The 21,388-nt window shown below is 35.2% G+C and overlaps 1 protein-coding gene across 1 annotated transcript in view; it reads right to left on the bottom strand.

The window, feature by feature from the left end:
- Window positions 1–651: 651 nt before the first annotated feature.
- Tgs1 (Trimethylguanosine synthase 1) overlaps window positions 652–21,388 on the bottom strand; it is a 131,321-nt gene continuing 110,584 nt past the window's right edge. The window contains exons 8-11 of the mRNA XM_090372115.1: window positions 15,215–15,346; window positions 7,614–7,827; window positions 7,254–7,332; window positions 652–827 (exon numbers count right to left, since the gene is read on the bottom strand). Of these exons, the coding sequence (XP_090228241.1) occupies window positions 714–827; window positions 7,254–7,332; window positions 7,614–7,827; window positions 15,215–15,346 (539 nt within the window). The 3' untranslated portion in view covers window positions 652–713. The remainder of the gene's footprint in view (window positions 828–7,253; window positions 7,333–7,613; window positions 7,828–15,214; window positions 15,347–21,388) is intronic.

Genomic DNA, 21,388 nt, shown 5'->3' with positions numbered 1-21,388 from the left:
AAAAATTATTTTATTCTCATATGTCAAAAGAGTGAGAAATAATTAATGAATGATAAATGTAGCCAGAATACTTTTTCACACTTGAAAGCCAGCTCTCAGGTTGAAAACAATTCTATATGTGATAAATATCTTTTCTCTGAATAATTAAAAAATTAATAAATATGTACTTTTTATTTCAATTGAGTTTCTGTTAATCAATCTGCTTAAGCAATGCTTTGAGCTGTCAATGATATCACTTAAAATGATTCATAGACCTAAAAAGCTAGCTGGTCAATACTAATGTACTGCTTGCAGCCTAATGTATATTAAAGTGAAAACTATAGCACACAATTATCAAGCCGAACATTTTCTAAACATTACAGAAAATTATCACAACATATTATAAAATAAAAATATTGTGCGACACCATTTCGTACAAGACATCAAACAAACAAAATTCTACACACTGTCCATGTGGAAATTCAGTCAATGGACAAATAAAAAATGTGTATAAAAAGATAATTTCGGATAAACAATGCGAAGATTGCATTAAATGAAATGAACAACATATAAGTTCCTTAGAGGTACGCTAAAATTTTACAGAAATGTGTAATTTACACAAGATTTGCTCTACAAAATCTCACAAAGATTTGTAAAAGAAAGTACCTTCCGTTTATGTAAAAAATCTCAAAAATGCACACACGTAAGAGAAATACGATGGAATTCAATTTTTATTATCTGTTTCGACCTGCGAGTTCTCCATAATAAGCTGTGATGGTCTTCAATTTCTTGTTCAGCAAATTCTGTTCAACTTCCACTTTTCCCCCAGGACCAGCAAGACAAACTAACTATAAAACAATGTTTACTACATCAATAATTAATTACACTGATTATAAAATATGCCAATAAATCACCACTTAAGAAACCCACTAACCCCCTGGGAATGTTTAAAAAAAATCAGAATACTTTAACTGTAACATTTGTTACTAACAGTCGCAAAAAAATTGTAATTATGAAATTACTTATTATAAAAAATTGAAATTATGGTACAATTAAAAGACACAAGAACAAAAGTAAATAACTGAACCAATAATTCTCTTCCCCACACACCTCTGTTTTTTTTTTTTTTTTTTTTTTTATCAAACATACAAATTTCTGTATAATCGCTATGGTAGTATAAATCAAAATCAAACTCGAGAAACATCTAAGACAAATCACTCCTGGAATATGAGCCTTCTGAATCACTGATCCCAAGTATCCTTTTAAATTGTCAGTGCTAGCCAGAATAACTCTTTCTTCTAATGACCAACAAACACCATCAATCCACCTTCCTAATGGCCTATTGCTGAGCCTTACTACCATTAAGTTTTGCTTGAAATTCATATAGGAAGGCCAACTGCCATAAGTCTTCCTCCTACATGCTAATAACACTTTTAAAGTTTGCTACATTTAGCTTTGAATGGATATCTCTTAGATATTTTCTTATTCCTTTATCTGTAACATTTTCTTGCTTCCATCTGTTTAGTTCAATTCCTTTTTCTTAAAACTCTCAATTTCTAAATATTACAATTTTTGATAATTTGGAATAGACAATTTTCTTTGTCAATTTCATTTGACTAACTTCTCGAAAGAGAAATTAGTCAAATGAAATGGTTTTCCTGGTTAACTTATTGTTTATCTCCATGTCATCTTCATTAAAGAATGTTTTTAGGCAGACAAAAGTTACTAACTTGTTCTAGTTTTTAGTTATTGATCCAATTTAAATTTTCTTTTTCCCTCCAAACTTTCATTTTTGCATAAGTACTTTTCAGAGCAAATTCTCAAGGTCTTATTTTATGCAGAGATTGAAGAACTTACATTAACAGCACAATATCAACCATATATAATGGTCCAATTTTTACAACCCCCACTAAAAAACTTGAAGTTTTTTAAAAAATAAACAGGAAACTTTTAGTAACTTATTCTTTTATTAAATGGCCCAAGAAAATTATAAAAAGTGATATGGTGCAGCACTGCCTTGTTCCAATTTCAACCATTTTTCAATCCTCATTGCAGATTTTATACTTATTATTACCTTAAAAGATTATCCTTGGTGCCAAATTTTCGAAGTTTGAAAGACAAATTTAAATGGTCATTAAAAGTGAGAAATTTGGCTATTCTTGTTGAAAATTTACTAAATATTCTTGATATCCCTGCCTTAAACCAATAGTAAATCATAAATTATTCTGGCACCTGAGGGACATTAATTTGAAACTGGTACAAATAGTAGTTATAAATATGACTATTTCCAAACATAATACACAAATACATGAATTTTTAAATTTGCAATATTTAATGAAAATGTTTTCTTTTGTAGAATAATGGAACTTTCAATGCATGAATTTATAAACCTGCCATCAGATTCTGGAAGAAACAAATTCAAGAAAAAAATGTTTATAAGAATAAAAATTGTAACAGCTTCACATCACACATAAGATATTGACTGGAATTTGGGGGCTGGTCACTCACACACTAGCAAGGCTTTTGTGGATTTATTGGATGATTGTTTTCTACATCAGCATGTTCGGGAGGCAACTAGAGGGAGTAATACTCTTGATTTGATTATCAGTAGTGATTATTCATGCATTAAGAATCTGCAGATAAATGAACCACTAGGTGGCAGTGATCACAGTGTTCTGAAGTGGGATTTACTTAAGTAACTACCATTAGGGGTAAAGGGAAAGGGTATTGCTTTCGTAAAGGCAACTACGGTGAACTGAGATAGTATTTAAATTCTATACAGTGGCATCAACTGATGATGTTACCAACAGCAAATTCAAAATGGGAAGCATTCAAAGAACTTATCTTGGAAGCTACTAGGCTTTACACACCAACTAAGAAATATTGTTCAAGGTTTAGGCCTAAATGGATGTCAGATGAACTAATGAGGCATATGGCAGAGAAGAAAAATGCATGGGATACATACAAATTAACACGTGACACAGAAGCCTATGATAGATACAAGTTGATCTGTAACCAAGTTACGAAGGAGGTTAGGCAGGCGAAGGCAGATTACGAGAAATCCTTGGCAAAGGATGCGAAGAAAAACAGCAAAGAGTTCTTTACTTATGTAAACTCTAGAAGGAAGGGGATGAATCAGATTGGTCCACTTGATATCGATGGGTCAACTGTTGATGATCCTGCTCAGGTAGCTAACAAACTAAATGAATATTTTGCATCGACATTCACACATGAGGAGTTATTCAGCGAGGGGAATGCCAGAGGTGTATTCAACTCTGGCAGTAAGCTAGAGAATCTTGTAATAACTGAGAGTAAAGTGGAGGAGAAATTGTTGAAGATAAACACAAGAAAGGCACCTCGGGTGGATGGAATCTATCCAGTTATATTAAAGGTGGCAGCAATGGAAGTAAGCAAACCCTTAGCCATAATTATGAGAGCTTCCTTGGACACAGGGGAGGCACCCATGGACTGGAGATGTGCAAATGTGACCCCAATTCACAAAGGAGGATCAAAGGCTGACACAAGTAATTATAGACCTGTGAGTTTAACTTCTGTTCCCGGAAAATTAATGGAGGCACTGGTTAAAGAAGCACTGCAGGATCATCTAGACAAGACTTCAGTTATAGCTCAGACACAGCATGGTTTTGTTAAGGGGAAGTCTTGCCTGACCAATTTGATACTATGATGCAGTCACAAAAGAACTGGATGCAGGGAATAACTTTGATATTATATACTTGGATCTCAGAAAGGCTTTTGATACTGTTGCACATGGAAGACTGCTGCACAAATTGGAGCAGTGTGGCACTGGAGACAAATTGCTGCTATGGATAAAGGAGTGGTTGAGGGGGAGAAAACAAGAGAGTGGTAATCAATGGACACTGCTCATCGTGGACTAATTTTATTAGTGGAGTCCCTCAGTGTTCAGTATTGGGTCCTTTATTGTTTTCTGTATTTATAAATAGCGAGTGCATTGAACCATTGAGGCTAATTATGCGAGCATCATTAGACTCTGGGGAGATTCCCTTGGATTGGAAAAGTGCAAATGTATCTCCCATACATAAGGGTGGCTCTAAAAGTGAAGTTGGAAATTATCGACCTGTCAGTCTGACTTCAGTAGTAGGGAAAATCATGGAGGCAATGATCAAGGGTGGAATTCAGGATCATTTGGATCGAATTGAAATTCTCAAGGATACTCAGCATGGTTTCGTAAAGGGAAAATCATGTTTAACAAATCTAGTTCGCTATTTCGAAAGGGTCACTCACGAGCTGGATTTAGGGAATAATTTCGACATTGTTTATTTAGATTTCAGCAAAGCTTTTGACTCAGTCCCACATGAGCGGTTGCTTTATAAGCTGGAACAGGTTGGAATCACTGGGAAAATCCTTAGATGGATAGAAGGATGGCTTCAGGGCAGGAGGCAGAGGGTTGTGATAAATGGCTATTCCTCAGATTGGGTTGATGTAAGAAGTGGGGTTCCCCAAGGATCAGTATTAGGACCACTGTTGTTTTTAATTTTCATAAACGACATTGATGAAGGGATAGAGGGCGTGATGTCTAAATTTGCAGATGATGTTAAAATTGGGAGAGTAGTTAATGATCACTGTCAAGCTGAGCTTCTTCAGAGAGACCTAGATAGACTTCAGGAATGGTCAGAAAAATGGCAGCTGTGCTTTAATCCAACAAAGTGTAAGGTATTACACCTGGGAAACAGTAATCCCAAAAAAACTTATTCACTTGGTGGAGTTCAACTAAAGCCAGTACTGGAGGAAAGGGACTTGGGTGTTACGATACGGTCAGACATGAAATTCTCTGAGCATTGTAAACAGGTTGCAAGGAAGGCCCATGGTGTCCTATCAATGATCTATCGAACTTTTGCAAGTAGAGATAGGGACGTGATAATCCCATTATATAAGGCTTATGTTAGACCACACTTGGAATACTGTGTTCAAGTATGGAGACCGCACCTAAAGAAAGACATCGAGCTCCTTGAAAGGGTGCAAAGACGGGTAACTCGCCTGGTGAGATCGGCAAAAGGGCGTCCTTATGAAGAAAGACTTCGAATATGTGGGTTGCAGAGTTTGGAAACTAGACACCTTAGAGGAGATTTGATTGAGGTGTTTAAGGCTCTGAGAGGCATCAGTAAAATGAATGAGGACAAAATTTTCAAGATTATAAATGATGCTAGAACTAGGGGACATAAATTCAAGTTACGGGGGGAAATGTTTAGATTGGATTGCAGGAAGTTCTATTTTAGCCAGCGAGTTATAAATTACTGGAATAAGTTGCCTTCATGGGTGGTAGAGTCCGACAGTTTGGGGAAATTCAAAGGTCATCTGGATAGTACTTTCGGGTAAGGGAAGCACATAGGATGATAGGTTTAATTTCCTTTTTATTTATTTTTTATTTTATTAATTATTATTATTTAGTTATTTATTTTTATTTTTTTGTTTTTATCATTGTTTTGTTCGAATTTATTTATTTATTTATTTATTTATTTATTTTATTTATATTTATTATTTATTTATTTTATTTTTTTAAATTTTTTTTTTTTTTTTTTTTTTTTTTTGGCTGGTGCAGCATAAGCCATAGGCTTTCTTGCACCATGCGGCCGTTACTAATACTAATACTAATACTAAATGATATTGATGATGGTATATCAAGCTTAATGTCCAAGTTTGCAGACGATACGAAGGTTGGCAGGGTTGTCAAGGACACTACTGACACTATGCTGCTGCAACAGGATCTGGAAAGGTTGAGCAGATGGGCTGAGAGGTGGCAAATGAAGTTTAACATTGACAAATGTAAAATACTACATATGGGAAACAGCAACCCCAGAGCAACGTATCAACTCTGTGGTACTACACTGACAGTGGTAGAGAATGAAAGGGACTTGGGGGTGGTTGTGCAGGCAGATATGAAGTTCTCTGAGCAGTGCAGACAGGCTGCAAGGTAGCTCATGGTGTATTGTCAATGATATATAGGAATTTTTCTAGCAGGGATAAGGAGGTGATTATTCCCTTGTATAAGGCAATGGTCAGGCCACACACCTAGAGTACTGTATACAGGCCTGGAGACCTCATTTCAAGAAGGATGTAGGGCTGCTGGAACGAGTACAGAGAAGGGCAACAAGATTAGTGAATGGAACAAAGGGGTGCTCTTACAAAGAAAGGCTTAAGTTTTGCGGATTACAGTGTCTGGAGACTAGGCAACTGCAAGGTGATCTGACTGAGGTGTACAAAGCTTTGAATATGTTCAATGCTGATGGGATTCTTCCTCTTGCTTAGAATAATTGCCTGAGAGGGCATAAATTCAAATTGAGGAAAGACATATGTAGGATAGATGTGTGGAAATTTGCCTTTAGCCAGCGGGTGGTTGGTAGGTGGAACAGACTTCCATCCCTTGTCGTGGAAGTTGATAGCCTAAATAAGTTTAAGGCTCGGCTGGACAGGTATTTCGAACGAACAGAGGGGTGAAGTGGAAGTGGTTATTTTTTATTTATTTATTTTACTTTAATTTTTTTGGCTGATGCTGCATAAGCTTGCTTTCTTGCATCAAATGCCTTTACTAATGCTAATGCTAATAATATAATGCAATGAATTTAAACATAGCAGGAAATCTAGTGAAGATTATCTACAGCAGTGCTTCCCAAACTATCTGTGGTGAAGGACCAGTTTCTTTTATTTCCAATCCATTGTGGACCAGTACTTTTGTAAAATATAAATCTCACAGACCAGTAAAGGATGAATCATAGGGACCGGTAAATTTCCCAACCAATTTCCAATTCATCACAGACCAGTGACAAATAGTTTGCAGACAACACTGAGTAGCACTGATCTACAGTATATCTAGGTAAGGAGTAAAATCTACTTCTTACTTAGGTATGCACTTTTATTTAAACCAATAAAAGTACATACCAAAGTACATAATTAGTATTCCTTCTTACTTGGGTGTGTTATTTTAGGTATGTAATAAAATTAAATCGGATACACTATAGCAACTTACACAAAACAAATTAAAATAAACATATAACAAGAAGAAAAACAGCATATATCTGAATAATAAGGCCACACTCACAGGACACTACTACTAAACATTCAAAATACTACTTAATACTACAAATGCTTTATAAAGCTAATGCTTAAGTATCAGTACAAGGCTAAATAAAGGGGGATTAGGGGATTGGAGAGGAGGGACTGATAGTAATCCTTGATGTTAAATAAAACTTATTTCCCAAAATGGATATCACCATATTAGAAACATTACCACCACTTACCTGATGAACATTAGTATTCCTTGGCACAAAATATGCTATATTCTTTGTTATTTGCTGTGTTATTTCAAACACTTTAGCTGTTAAAAAGTTAAGGGCTCAACTCTGAAACCTATTTCAAAATAGTTTAACACAATTTGTGACATTAATTCGGTTCCACTTTACATTTAATTTTCTTTTGTTACACTTTAAAGTGATGGGATCTAACCCTGTAAGTAATTCAATGTTCTTTATTTGTTCCTTTTTTAATTTTGGAATGCAATTAAAATTAAAATAATTTAATACTTACATATCTGTAATATACAATATAAAATATAAATAATATAAAGCTAAGTTTTACTATATAGATTACTCAAAGGATATCCATCAAGAGTCATCCGATGAAGATCAAATACTTCTTCAGCTAAATATTCTGGACCACCCCAGGGAGGACTGAGAAACACAACATCAGCTTTTAAGGAAGGTGCAATATCAAAGTAGTCTGCTACTATGAATTCAATTTTATGATCCACTCCATAAACTTTGGCATTATGCTTTGCTAAAGCCACTTTTTCGGGGTCAATATCGATGGCAATCACTGAAATGCACATAATGACGATTTAAATACATTTATGAAATAAATATTTCACTTTCAGTTGCAAAAGAAATACAAAATACATAAGTTGTACTATAAAACAGAATTTTTTTTATGCCTAAAAATGTCAGTATATTTTTATTCAAGGGAATACGTACTGATTGATGAATTTATTCAAATTCATCAATCAGTACGTATTCCCTGATTGATGAATTTGAATCAGTACGTATTCCCGTATTACTGATTGATGAATTTATTCAAATTCATCAATCAGTAATCAATACACATTAACCATCCTTCTCAGACTCTATCCAAGCACAAATTGAGCCTAAATAACCTACTTAACTCTGCTTTCTTATCCATCAAATATGGCACTGATGCCATATTTGCACTGTTCAGCAAAATATAATAATAATAATAATATAATAAAAAACTGTATGGGGCCTATGCAAAGGAATTCCTACTGAAAATCCATACTAAACCAAACTTGACGAATTATTTTCTGGCTATATTTAGGAAACAGGTAATCATAAAGAATTAACAAATTTAGTTCATTGGCCATTTGCCCAAGCAGTGTATAGAACTGTACTGGTAATGATTTCACCTGACACCCACAAATGTTTTTACAGAAATCCAACTATTTTGAAGGACAAGCACAGTGATGTACAATAAAATAGTTACAGAATTTCTTTATGATATGCAGCAGTGCATTAAAAAGTAAAGGGATTATCTACTGCTGTTCATAAACAAGGTGAATGACTCACTGATATTAGTGGAGTACGTTTCCAGGTCTCATGAATAATTAGGCTGATATAATGAATTCATACAAAAAAAATTTACTTCCATCATTTGCATTCATACTGTATACCTAGCATGCCTGTTGTCACGTGCTTTACCTCCATATTTGTGATTTTTGATAGTTTCTAATTTAGTGAGGTTTTTTTCTTTGTTTGAAATAGCTAAAAGTATTTTTTTATATTAGTGCAATTCGCTTAATTCTGCTGCAAATCATGACAGGGAAAAATTCAAAGAACGTTTGTAGAAAAATGCTGGTTCATCAAGACCTCAAGAAACCTAAAAAATATCCTCAAATTCTCTTTCTTCATTCCATGCAAATTATCAGTTTACTTATGAACCTTAAAATATTTCTATAACAGCCACTCCCCGACTTACGTAAGGGTTGCATTCCGCAGAACTCTACATAAGTCGGAATTTTACGTAAATTAATTTCCCTAAATGCAGCACTCGCAAATTTGATTGAAGCAAAAAAGAAATGTTCGACGAACATGTAAATAGAATTATTTATTCATTTTTTTTTTTTTTTTATCTCATGTGCAGGAAAAATTACAAAAGTGTACAAAATTACAAAGAGAGAGAGGAGACAGCCATAACGTCAGCAAGTTTTACCTTTTGAGCATCATTGCCAGAATCAACATCTCCAGCTGATAAGCACGGCACTGTGGAAGTTGAGGGCTGTGGAGATTTAGAAGGGTTTTTTCCAACACATCACAGATTTTCTCTGTAGCTGCAGAATCAGCACCGGCAACTTCACCACATAATTTAAATGTTTTGGAAACCAGCACGATGCTTGAATCTATTAAACCACTCGTTGCTTGGGGGTTCACCATACTTATCCTCCTTAATATCTTCATAAATACTTGTTGCTTTTGCTTGAATGGCCATTGGACTCGGGGACACTTGCTTCTGAATCTGATTTTTCATCCACATTATTAATCGCTTTTCCACCTTCGATATAACACTTGAACGCTGTTTTGTGATCACTGTTGATCTTAAATAAGTGTTCCTTTAACATGTTCTTTTACACGCTCACTGTTCCTTAAAACAGTATTCACTGTTGAAGTAGCGAGACTTAATTCCATGTAACTGATGACAAACTTTGTCCTGCTTCGTATTTCTTAATTAATCATCTTCATTTCTAAATCAAATTTGTTTGGTTTCCTAGCATTGACACCACATGCACATTCCATTGGTTGCTTTCCCTTCATCATTGTAATAAGTCAATAAGAATGAAGAGAAGATTCTGAAATTTTATTTATGTTTTTTATATGGTCGAAGATTTCAGTGAAGGGGAACACATTTCACCATAATAACGTATAAACCCAAACAATTCCAGCTATCAGTATTATCGCAAATGCAATAAGATCAAGTTTACTACCCATTTATAACAGATTGCACTAAAAGAAAAGCCCAATAAACTGGAAAGTGCAAATTGTTTTTATTGTTTTATGACCTCCAGAAACATTCTTTAGAAAAATATTAACAAAGGAATTCAAAATTCATTCTTATAACAGAACATAGGATAACAATGAAAGGATAGCACTCCATTATAAAAATGACCTTTCAGAGAGATAAATAGCTTAGTTGTATAGCAAAAATTTCAACTTCCAAGGTCTTGGAACAAATTATCAAAAAAAAAAAAAAAAGTGTTACTGGGTTCACATTATATTTTCATAATACCTCCATTTATTCCTACGGGATGCAAAATACGTTTTCATGATTTCTTTAAGTTTTATCGGTAGGCAAAAACTTGCGTAAAGTCAAATTTCCACAGGTATTACATAACCGGGGAGTGGCTGTATATCCATTCAGAAGAACCAGAAGTCTCAGGCAAACAACAAAATAAAAATGCAATTATGCCTCTCTCTCTCTCTCTCTCTCTCTCTCTCTCGAATATTTATATGCACTGCAATAGTTTTTATCAAATTCATTACTATCATCACTGTATCAGAAGTAGCAATAATAAATATTTGGGGGGAAAAAAATGCAATTCGTGCTGCTTTGTGAAAACACAGCTAAACAGGGGATACATCAGAAATGTGATCACAAACCCTGGTAATTAAAAGACTAATGATTTGTAGATATAAAGTGGTTAGCAGGGTGTTAATTAAGAAATTTTTGGAAAATAAAATTTGTAAAAACTAGCTCTCCATCATTTGAGGCTACATGTTTAAAACTTGTGCTAACAATTTCTCTGTAAATATAGCTGCAACCTGCAAACTTTTAGAAATCAAACTGGAAGAGACTAAGGGATCCGGCTAAAGCTGGAGTGCTCCAGAACCATGTTCTGGCACTGACTGAACAGCACTGCTAAAAAAAAGGTAAGGTGCAGCCATTATCAACCCACTGCAGGATGGAAGCCTCCTCAACAATTCATGCTGAGGGAAATGGACCATAATCTGCCACGGTAGTCCAGTGCGGGTTGGCAGATCGACCGTATTCAGCAGTCAGGGGCTTGAACCCCGGTCTACTCAAAGAGCGTGTGCTACTGCACTCCCGCTCCTGACCACTCGGCTATGGAGGCCTACTGCTAAACATCACCATAAAACACAATAAATACATTTTAAAGTACTTTGCATCTTTTTTTTTTTTTTTGCCCAGTTGTTTTCCATTACATAGCATTCCATGACCTTGCTGAATATGGCTACTGCACACTGTGCCAACTTACAAAAATATACTACTATAACACAGTCAATCCTATTATACCAGCATTTCGACCTAACAAGCAGCTAAAATCATCTATTTTAAAAACAACAGTCCTCATATTACTTATAAACAGTTTAAGCTTTGTATTTTCTTGTTATTCACTTCCCCAATACATCATTATAATTACTGAATCACATTGCACCATTGCTGGCCTTCTGGCAGCCTGTTTCAACCCCCGAGAAGGAGTGCAAGTGTGGCCTTGTCCACATCACTAACCAGCATATCAAATCCCCCCCCCCACCACCACCACCACTAGTGGTTCCCTGAACCTTTAAAGCTCTATCAATGACATCACTGAGGACTTTCACACCTCCTCTGTTGAAATGTATTCCATCCCAGCAAAATAAATTTCTTCTACTTACAATTTTTTCAGCATGGTCATGTGCTTTACAACCAGTTCATCAGTTCATTTGTGTTTATAACAATCTACATATTCTACCTAAATCCCAAAAACTGCAAACTTATCTTTGAATAATTTTTAACTAAAGCTATGGTTAATATAAGAACATTCAAAATACCATGGTACACAACCCGGTCACGAATCAAACTAGAATACTACAGGCCAATTCAAGATTGATATATATACAATAGAACTTGGTTATAACGAGCATGGAAATAATAAGATCACGGCTGTAATGAGCAAAAAAAGCTATAATGATTTTAATTTACGCATATTTCCATACAATTGATCACTGTTATAACGAGCATGCTACACAGATATAGCGTACAAATTTTGGTAACTATACACACATTCGTAATTGCTAAGGTAGTCAAAAAATCCCAATTCTTGGAATAGACAAAAATGAAGCACAACTTAGCTTTTATGGCCACCCGCATCGGATTAGCTGGTTCATGACCATGTCCTTTCGGGGATGGGTGCTATACAATAGTGCACTGGCGTTCCGCTTGTCCATTACCCTATTTACAGATTGTCTTGTATTCACTGAACTATAAATGAATTCTAAGAATTTTGGAAACGGGACTTCTAATAACTTTGTATGCATTTCGAGACTTCTAAGAATACTGTTTCGGAGCTGCTAAGAACTTTGTATGCATTTCGGGACTCTAAGAACTTTGTATACAGATCACTTTACTATCATTTTAAAGTAAAATCAGTTAGAAACAAACCTTCCTTCGGAAACATGTCTACTAACAAAAAGTCTCTCAATTCGCAAAAAAGTTGAAATTATTCGTGATTTAGAACATGATGCAAAACATGTTGAAGTGTGTAAAAAGTTTTCTTTGTACTCTTCAACAGTATCGACATTGTGGAAGAATAAACGTGTTTACATATCAGCACTGGAAACATACCTGAAAATGAAAAAAAAAAAAATTTAGAAAGTGCGAGGTTACAAACGTCAATGAAGCATTGCTTCAATGGTTTACTACACAAAGAAGTGCTGGATTTTCAATAGATGGTCCAATCTTGAAGGCTCAAGCAGAAAAATTTGCTAAACAATTTGGACACGACTATTTTGTATGTAACAACGGTTGGCTGTATTGATTCAAAAACAGAATACAGTCAGTCCTCGTATAACACATGTTTACACTACACGAATTCGATCATACACGATTTATAAATAGGGGAACAATATCTTATATAACACGAACCAAATTCGCTTATGCACAATTCGCCTTTGTGTTTACAAGAAATGGCAGTCGAACGCAGAATCACCCCAACCGAACGCAACACAACAGGAATGAAGAGAAGATTCTGAAAATGTATTTATGTTTTTTATATCAGTGAAGGGGAAACACATTTCATCATAATAACGTAAAAACTAACACAATTCCAGCTATCAGTATAATCGCAAATGCAATTAGATCGAGTTTACTACCAGTTTATAACAGATTCCACTAGCAGAAATGCAACTGGAAATTGTTTTTATTGTTTTATGGTAGTAACCCCTAGAAATGTGCTTTAATAAAATGTGAGGTGTTAATAGTGTATCTCTGCCTTTACGGTATTGTTTATTCAGTTACTACACGCACGCAGCTTTGTTTATGTGTATCAAGCGTGCCTCCTCGTTTTGTAATTGTGCTTTATTCCCTAAAAATGAGTAAAATACTTAAAAGGTGTGAAAAGAAAGTGTCCTGGCAAAGACACTGCAGATCCAGAGAGAAAAAGAAAAGCAATATCGATAAACAGAGGCGGACTGGATCAAAAATTTTTACCCGGGAAAATTTATAGTGGCCTCATACTATGGTTTATGGCCAAAATCACACTGGCCTCCAGCCCACCAGGGGTTTCCCTGGTAAGGCTTATGGCCAGTCCACCTCTGTCAATAGAGAAAAAATATGAACTTGTGAAACACTTTGAGCAAAATGAAAGACCATGTGATATTACACGTGCTACAGACCTAAATGAGGCAACACCGAGAATTACAAAGAATGCAGAGAAAATAAAAACAACTTTCATAGCAGTAGCAACTCAAAGTGAAATTAAAATCCATTAGATTAAGACAAAGAATTGGAAGAGATGGAACGGCTGTCATCTGTTTGGATAGAAAATCGAACAAAAAACAAGTTTGCTTACGATAGAAGCAAAAGCATTAGCAATATTTTATTATGATTATTATTGTGTTTGGTAATGTTTTGGTTACAAATGTGTGTTTAATCTTGGGAGGTCGACACCTAACCCTATTTTTCCCATAGGGCCTGTTGTTTATACTGCACGATTTTGCATTGTATGAGGTTTTCTAGGAACACAACTATTGTGCTATACGAGGACTGACTGTACAAGCATATTAATATAAATAATATGTAGGTATATACTATACTTATATTATTTTTTTCTCTCTAATATTTCTTTTAATCTGTCTTTTTATCAAGTTATCGATAATTAAAAAAAAAACACAGGAGGTAGAATTACTTCATCACTGATATAGCGAGTAATGGTTATAACTAGGAAATTTTGTTGGTCCCTTGATGCTCGTTATAACCAAGTTGACGGTGTGTGTGTGTGTGTGTGTGTGTGTGTGTGTGTGTGTGTGTGTGTGTGTGTGTGTGTGTGTGTGTGTGTGTGTGTGTAGAAGGTGGTGATCATAGTGTAACTTAATTTCTGTGTACTAGATGCAGGTACTCTGATGATCTGAAATTAAAAACTTGGTGCATTAATAGATGAAATTGCATCACTGAGAAAATGGATTTATGTTCTGGAGCAGATTAAAACTAGAGACTATAACAGTTACCCAAATGTATAATGATATGCCAAGAGGTTCATTCCCAATTTGTGGCCCAGATATGAAAAACACTGTTTTGGTTAGACATCAAGTAGTAGTACTATTAGAGGACTCAATGACCAGGTAAATATTCTGGTTCTATTCCATCTATCATTATTATAAAATATAATCTGACAATAAAACATTTCAGCAGGAATATAATATATGACTTAGCTAATCTGTCAACCTCAAAAGTTCCTAAACAATGCCACAGATATATATATTCACAGAGTATTAACAAAAAACTTCCACTTCTGAATGTTCTATTTTTGTAGTTAACAGTTAATTTGAAAATCTGCAAAATGGCACCTGCCCATAAAATTTTATAAGTTCAACTATTTCTAACTCCCAATACATAGTCCAAAGCTCATAGAGCACAATACCCAAAGAGTTAACATTTTACAATAAATGCATTGTATGGGGATATGGGTTACTTGAAAAGGTCTCAATACACTGGCAGGTTTGTAGTCTCGTACAGATAGCAGTTGTAGTATAAATGTTTATTGATATGTACTCCTTATCCTAATAAATAAAAGCACAAAAAATTGTGTGAATAAACTACAAAAAAGAGAAAGTTTTACTAATGTAATACTAGTAATCATCAATACTATGAAATGCAGAAACAATTCTTGTTAAAAATTGATCTCTCAGAATACTTGTGTTACCTTGTTTGCATGTGAAAGCAAACTGAATTGTATTTCCTCCAGCTCCACAGAAAGCATCCACAATTACATCACAGCTACATTTCTTTGCTATATGTTCAGCAATACGTTCTGGGGTAACAGAGAACCATGACTCTAGGTAAAAATAAATAAAATTATACTTGTATTAGAAATGTATCAAAAAATATAATAAACTACTATAGCAGCTTAAATAATTTAAACTTCCAGTGTTTCAGAGAAAGAAAGATCACAGAACTGCAACAGTTTTTTTTAGAAATGGACACAACCGATTTATGATTGTGAAAATTTTAGTTTACTATCCAAAAATGAAAGTTTGAGACGTCTGTTCACACAACCCACATGTGAACATGTTGACATGTAACCTCATTGACTTTTGTGTTTCAAGTCTAATCCAAACTAAATTTCAAGGATGTACTTCCTCGGTGGGAGGGGGGGAAACCAAGGTGCTCTAAGATCAATACTTTAATACTTTGATCTGTAACCTTGAAACAAGAAAGCAACTTGTGTTTTACAGAGTATAGGAGGGAAGGACATAGAATATTTTAACAGCAACAATTATTTCATCCCCTCATCTTGAAACAGAATGACCATTCATGTTACAAGTGTCACCCAATTTATAAATAGAATGCCTCTGTTTAGATTTTGAACCAAACATTTTAAATTTCTAATTTTAGAAAAAAAAACAAAAACATATATATATATATACAGCCACTCCCCTACTTGCCATATTTCCCCATGTATAAGACACACCTTAATTCTGGGGCCCGAAATTTGAAAAAAATGTATTACATAAAGTTATTGAACTCAAGTTTTATTCATCATAAAATTCATACAACTCCTCATCACTGTCAAAACTCCCATCCATTAATTTGTCCTCATCTGTGTCTGATGACGAATCATTGTCTTCATATATTGCCTCGTCCTCCATTCCATCTATAGCATTTGAAATGCCACACTTCTTAAATGACTTGACAACGATCTCAACCTTGATATTATCCCAGGATCTTTTCACCCAGGCACAAACTTCTCCTATAGTTGGTTTCTTCACTCTTCCTGCTAGTGCCAAATTGTCCCCAGAAGACTTCATCCATTGGTTCCATTCATCTCTCATGGCAGCTTTGAAGGGTTTGTTAATGCTGACATCAAGTGGTTGGAGCTGGGATGTCAAGCCTCCAGGCATGACGGCAAGTTTTGTTTTTTGCTCTGCAGCAATCTTCTTTGTGTTTTTTGTTATGTGTGCCCTGAACTGATCAAGCACCAATAGGGCAGGTTTGCGTAAGAGCCCACCTGGTCTCCTGCTCCAAACTTTCTCAAACCAGATCTTCATTTCATCCTGATCCATCCAACCCTTGTCATGAACACGGACAATCACTCCTCGAGGAATGTCTTCTTTTGGCGTTGTTTTGCGTTTGAAAATCAGCATAGGAGGCAGCTTGGTTCCGTCGGCACAATAAGCTAGAACTGTATAATGGCTCTTTTCATGTCCACTTGTCTTCACAGTTACAGTTTTCACCCCCTTCTTATCAACAGTTCTGTTACTTGGGACATCAAATTGAAGGGGGACTTCGTCCATGTTTGCAATCTGTCCCAACTCAAACTGATGTGTCTTCCGACATTGAATGACAAAACGATGAAATTCAAGGACCTTCTGCTCATAGCTTTCAGACATCTTTTGGGCAAGTCTGGTGCGTGTACGCATGCTTAGTGCATTCCGTTTCAAGAACCTGAAGCACCAATTGTATACTCCTTTGAAATCAGTAACTTCTTTTTCATCAGCAATTCTTCTTGCCTCAGGCTGAACCATCTTTGTGGACACAGGAATTCCAATTGCCCTTTGCTTTTCAATCCATATCTTCAATTCCCTCTCTAAATCAGGCCATTTTGCTGACTTGCCTCTCATGGCCTTCTTCTGCCATGGCGTTTTCAGGAGGATTTCTTCTTCCCGTAGCCAATCTCAGATTGTTTTCTCAGTTGGAGGACCAAACTTACGTTCATCAGCACGATTTCCATTCACTTTTGCAAACTGGATCACTTGTAACTTGAATTCAGCACTGTACGAAAATCTTTTCTGAGCCATTTCTGGGGAGAACGTGGCAAAACGTAACCTAATATACCGGTAACAAGTGCGAAACAATGAGTGCAAAGACAACAAGTGCGAAAAAGCGGGAAATGCAAGTAAAAAACTCTACAACCACTGTATAAGATGCACCCAGTTTTTAGACCCCAAATTTTTCAAAAAAGGGTGCGTCTTATACGTGGGGAAATATGGTACGTAAGGGTTGTGTTCCGTGAAACTCTACGTAAGTCGGAATTTCCCTAAATGCGTATGCAGCACTTGCAAATTTGATTGAAGCAAAAAAGAAATGTTTTGACGAACGTGTAAATAGAATTATTTATTCAATTTTTTTAATCTCATGCGCAGGAAAAATTACAAAAGTATAGAAAATTACAAAAAGAGAGAAACAGGCATAACGTCAGCATGTTTTACCTTTCGAGCATTGTTGCCAGAATCAACGTCTCCAGCTGATAAGCACGGCGCTGCAGAAGTTGAGGGTGGTGGAGATTTAGAAGGGTTTTTTCCAACACATCACAAAATTTCTCTGCAGCTGCAGAATTGGCACTGGCGACTTTACTGCGTACTTTAATGTTTTGTAAATTAGTGCGATGCTTGAACCTACTGACCCATTTGTTGCTTGCCACAAACTTGGCTTGGGGTTTGCTGTACTTATCCTTAATATCTTCATAAATACTTGTTGCTTTTGCCTGACTGGCCACTGGACTCGGGGGCACTTGCTTCTGAATCCGATTTTCCATCCATATTATTAACAGCTTTTCCATCTTCGATATAGAACCTGAATGCTGTTTTGTTGTTGTTATTTGGTTTTTAGGAGCATTAGCAACTAAGGCCATATTGCTCCGGGATATGCGGTGGTCATTCCCTGAATGACCTTTCCGCATCCTCCGTATTTGGTGGTGACGGGCTCGAACCCCGGTCTAATCAAGAAGCGTGTGCTACGCACTGCTGCTCCTTCCCACCTGGCTACGGAGGCGCCTTGCTGTTTTGTGATCAGTGTTGATCTTAAATGAGTTTATCCTTTAACATGTCCTTTCATATGCGTACTGTCCCCTAAAATAGTATTCACTGTTGAAGCAGCAAGACCATTTTTATACGATTGATGATTTCAGTAAAGGGGAACTTATTTCACCATAATACCATAACATAAAAACCCACAGAATTCCAGTTATCGGAATTATTGCAAATGCAATAACATCAAGTTTATAATAAATTGCGATAACAGAAAATTCGAATAAACCAAAAAGTGCAAATTGCTTTTGTTATTTTATGATAGTGACCTCCAGAAATGTGTTTTAGAAAAGTATTACAAAGGCATTCAAAATTGATTCTTATAACTGAATATATGAAAGTGTAGTGAAATTTCCATTCTAAAAATGGCCTTTTAGAAAGAGATAAATAGCGAAAATTTCAATTTCCGAGATCTTGGAATCAATTACCAAAAAAATAAACAAACAATTTGTTATTGGGTTCAACATTACAATATTTTCATGATAACCCCCACACTATATATATACATACAGCAAACCCCCGCGAATAGTGGGGGTTACGTTCCTGAGAAATGTTGCGAATACCGAAAACGCGACATTTCTCAGGAACTGAGAAATGTCGCGTTTTATATATTATTATAATAATATATAAATTATATATATAAAAATATATATATAATAATTTTATTCTTTATATAGAGGTACTAAATAAACATCAATTATACATACTCACAAAATTAAAGGGATACCATACACCTTTTTATAATGAAATAAATATATAAATTTAAAAAAAAAATAACAAATTTAAGTAACTTAAATCCAAATTACACGGCATCACAGGAACGTGCTGTGGCATCCTGATTGAAAACTACTGGTGTACACCATATCCAAAAATTTCATTAATTCACACGTTCACTCCACCTTTTCATACTATTGAATACATCACGAATAGTCAAACTGGTAGAATAAGCTTATCTGCAAAATGATCTGAGCCTCCCAAACACTTCCTCATTCATTTTGCATATATACACGGTCTCAGTTCCAATCTCAGTGATGTCTGTTTGCACTTACAGCCTGCTAAGCTCCACTTAATTTTCTGCACAGAAACCCAATTACAGTAAATTCCCGCTATTTGCGGGGGTTACGTTCCTGAGAAATGTCGCGAATACCGAAAACGCGAATACTGAGCTATTGCTCCCATAGTAATAAAGGGGTTCCGTTCCAAAGTATGAAATATATAAGAAAAAACTAGTCTAAAATTTTGTCTATGTACATAGACAGTACATAGTGAAATGCAAGCATATGGCATCGTAATGAAAATAAGAAACAATTTAATATTAAATGTAATATTTATTAGAAATTTCAAACAAATCTTTCAAACCAGCGCCTTTTCTAGCTAAAAAACTTATCCCGCCAGTGCTATCACCAGTTTCGCTAAAGTGTTGATAAAGGAGTTTGGCCTTTTCACGAATGATGAGTAAACTTAACGGAATTTTATTTTGAGTTCGGTCTTCTATCCACAGATTTAAAGCCTTTTCCGTTTTTTCTAATTTAATATCACGAGTTACACAGCAAATTTTTGAAGCAATTAGTGCATTTTCACAGACACTACGGCGGATTTTTTCTTCCGATTTCTTGATTGATCGTACCGTTGACTCATTGATTTTATAATGTTTTGCCACTGAGGAGACACTTTCACCATTAGAAATTTTATCTAATAACTCAATTTTATTTGCTAATGTCATCACCTTCTTTGATATTTTCACATTTCTCGTTATTCGTAGCCATATTTTTGTAGGGGTTAGAAAGAACTTTGCACAATAAAGTCACTTTCTTCCGTTACCACACTCGAAAAAGTCTGTTTTACACTGCAAAACGGTAGATTTATCATTTTTGTAAGCATATCAATTTATAAATTGATAAATTTATTCAATTTATAAGCATATAAATTAAAAGCAAACGATGAAACCTTCCATGACAGCACATAGCACATACTGAACAAGGATTAGCGAGAAACATCCACGCTCGCGATTTTGTCACCCCTCTCCTCCCACCCACTGAGCGCTGTTTTGACCGGGAAAGATAATTTTAGCCAGGCCCATGTTTTTTTATGACGGAAAATATTCATGGCGCTTTAAAATTCACATTTTTTTTAGGTTTCATTTTATATTAAATCGGCGATCGCGAATACACAAAACCGCGAATAGTGGGGGTTTACTGTGTATATATATATATATATATATATATATATACAGCCAGGCCTGCATAAAGCAAGTTTGGTTAAGATGTTTTCAGTTAACGCTATTTGAAAAAAATTATACCACTTTTAACTTTATTCAATGCAAATTTCCAGTTAATGCGATTTTTTTATGTGTTAGTTGAAAAGATTTGAATCACACGTTGGACAGGAAATAAAAGAGTGTTTGCCCGCCTCAGTGTGTTACTTGTTTGTCTCCTGCTAATAAAGTCACTTGCATTTAAAAATTAGAATTTTTTAATGAGCCAGATGAAAATATTACCGCAAAGGAGATAATGGTAAAAGATATACCCACTGTGATATGAAAGAGGAAATCTTTCAAATTGCAGAGACCCTCAAACAAAAAAGGTATGAGGTTCTCTGCAATATTTATTTTGCCAGGGCCTAGAGAAGATTGCTGTCGGCTATCAGAAATTGATTAATGAAAAAAAAAATAATAAAAAATTAACACTGCTCAAATATTTTCATAAATAGTTTTTTCCTTGTGTATTATATGCCAAATTTTTCAGTTCACGGCATCCTTAGTATCTTGGGAATTTTTTCATGGTACCCCTTGGCCAAAAGAAATACCTAACAGTTCTGTTTATTAAGTAGTTAGGTCCAAACAACTTAAGTAATGTCGAAATTGTGAACTACCTCAAGCTAGTAGTTCGCACAATGTCCAGAAGATGGAGTATCACTGTTTCCCTTGAAAATTTAAAATATTCTGCTGCATACAGTTTGGGAACCGTTATTTTATGCAATAAACATTTAATTCTTTAATTATTTTCATTATCTTTTACTTGGTATACAGTCAAAAAGTTATTTAAAAAAGGTACAGGAAGTTCTTGACTTTA

This window comes from Mastigoproctus giganteus, chromosome 4 (assembly GCF_048544385.1).
Source record: "Mastigoproctus giganteus isolate SK-2022 chromosome 4, ASM4854438v1, whole genome shotgun sequence".
Classification (NCBI taxonomy): domain Eukaryota; kingdom Metazoa; phylum Arthropoda; class Arachnida; order Uropygi; family Thelyphonidae; genus Mastigoproctus; species Mastigoproctus giganteus.
This window is presented reverse-complemented; position numbering and strand designations above follow the sequence as displayed.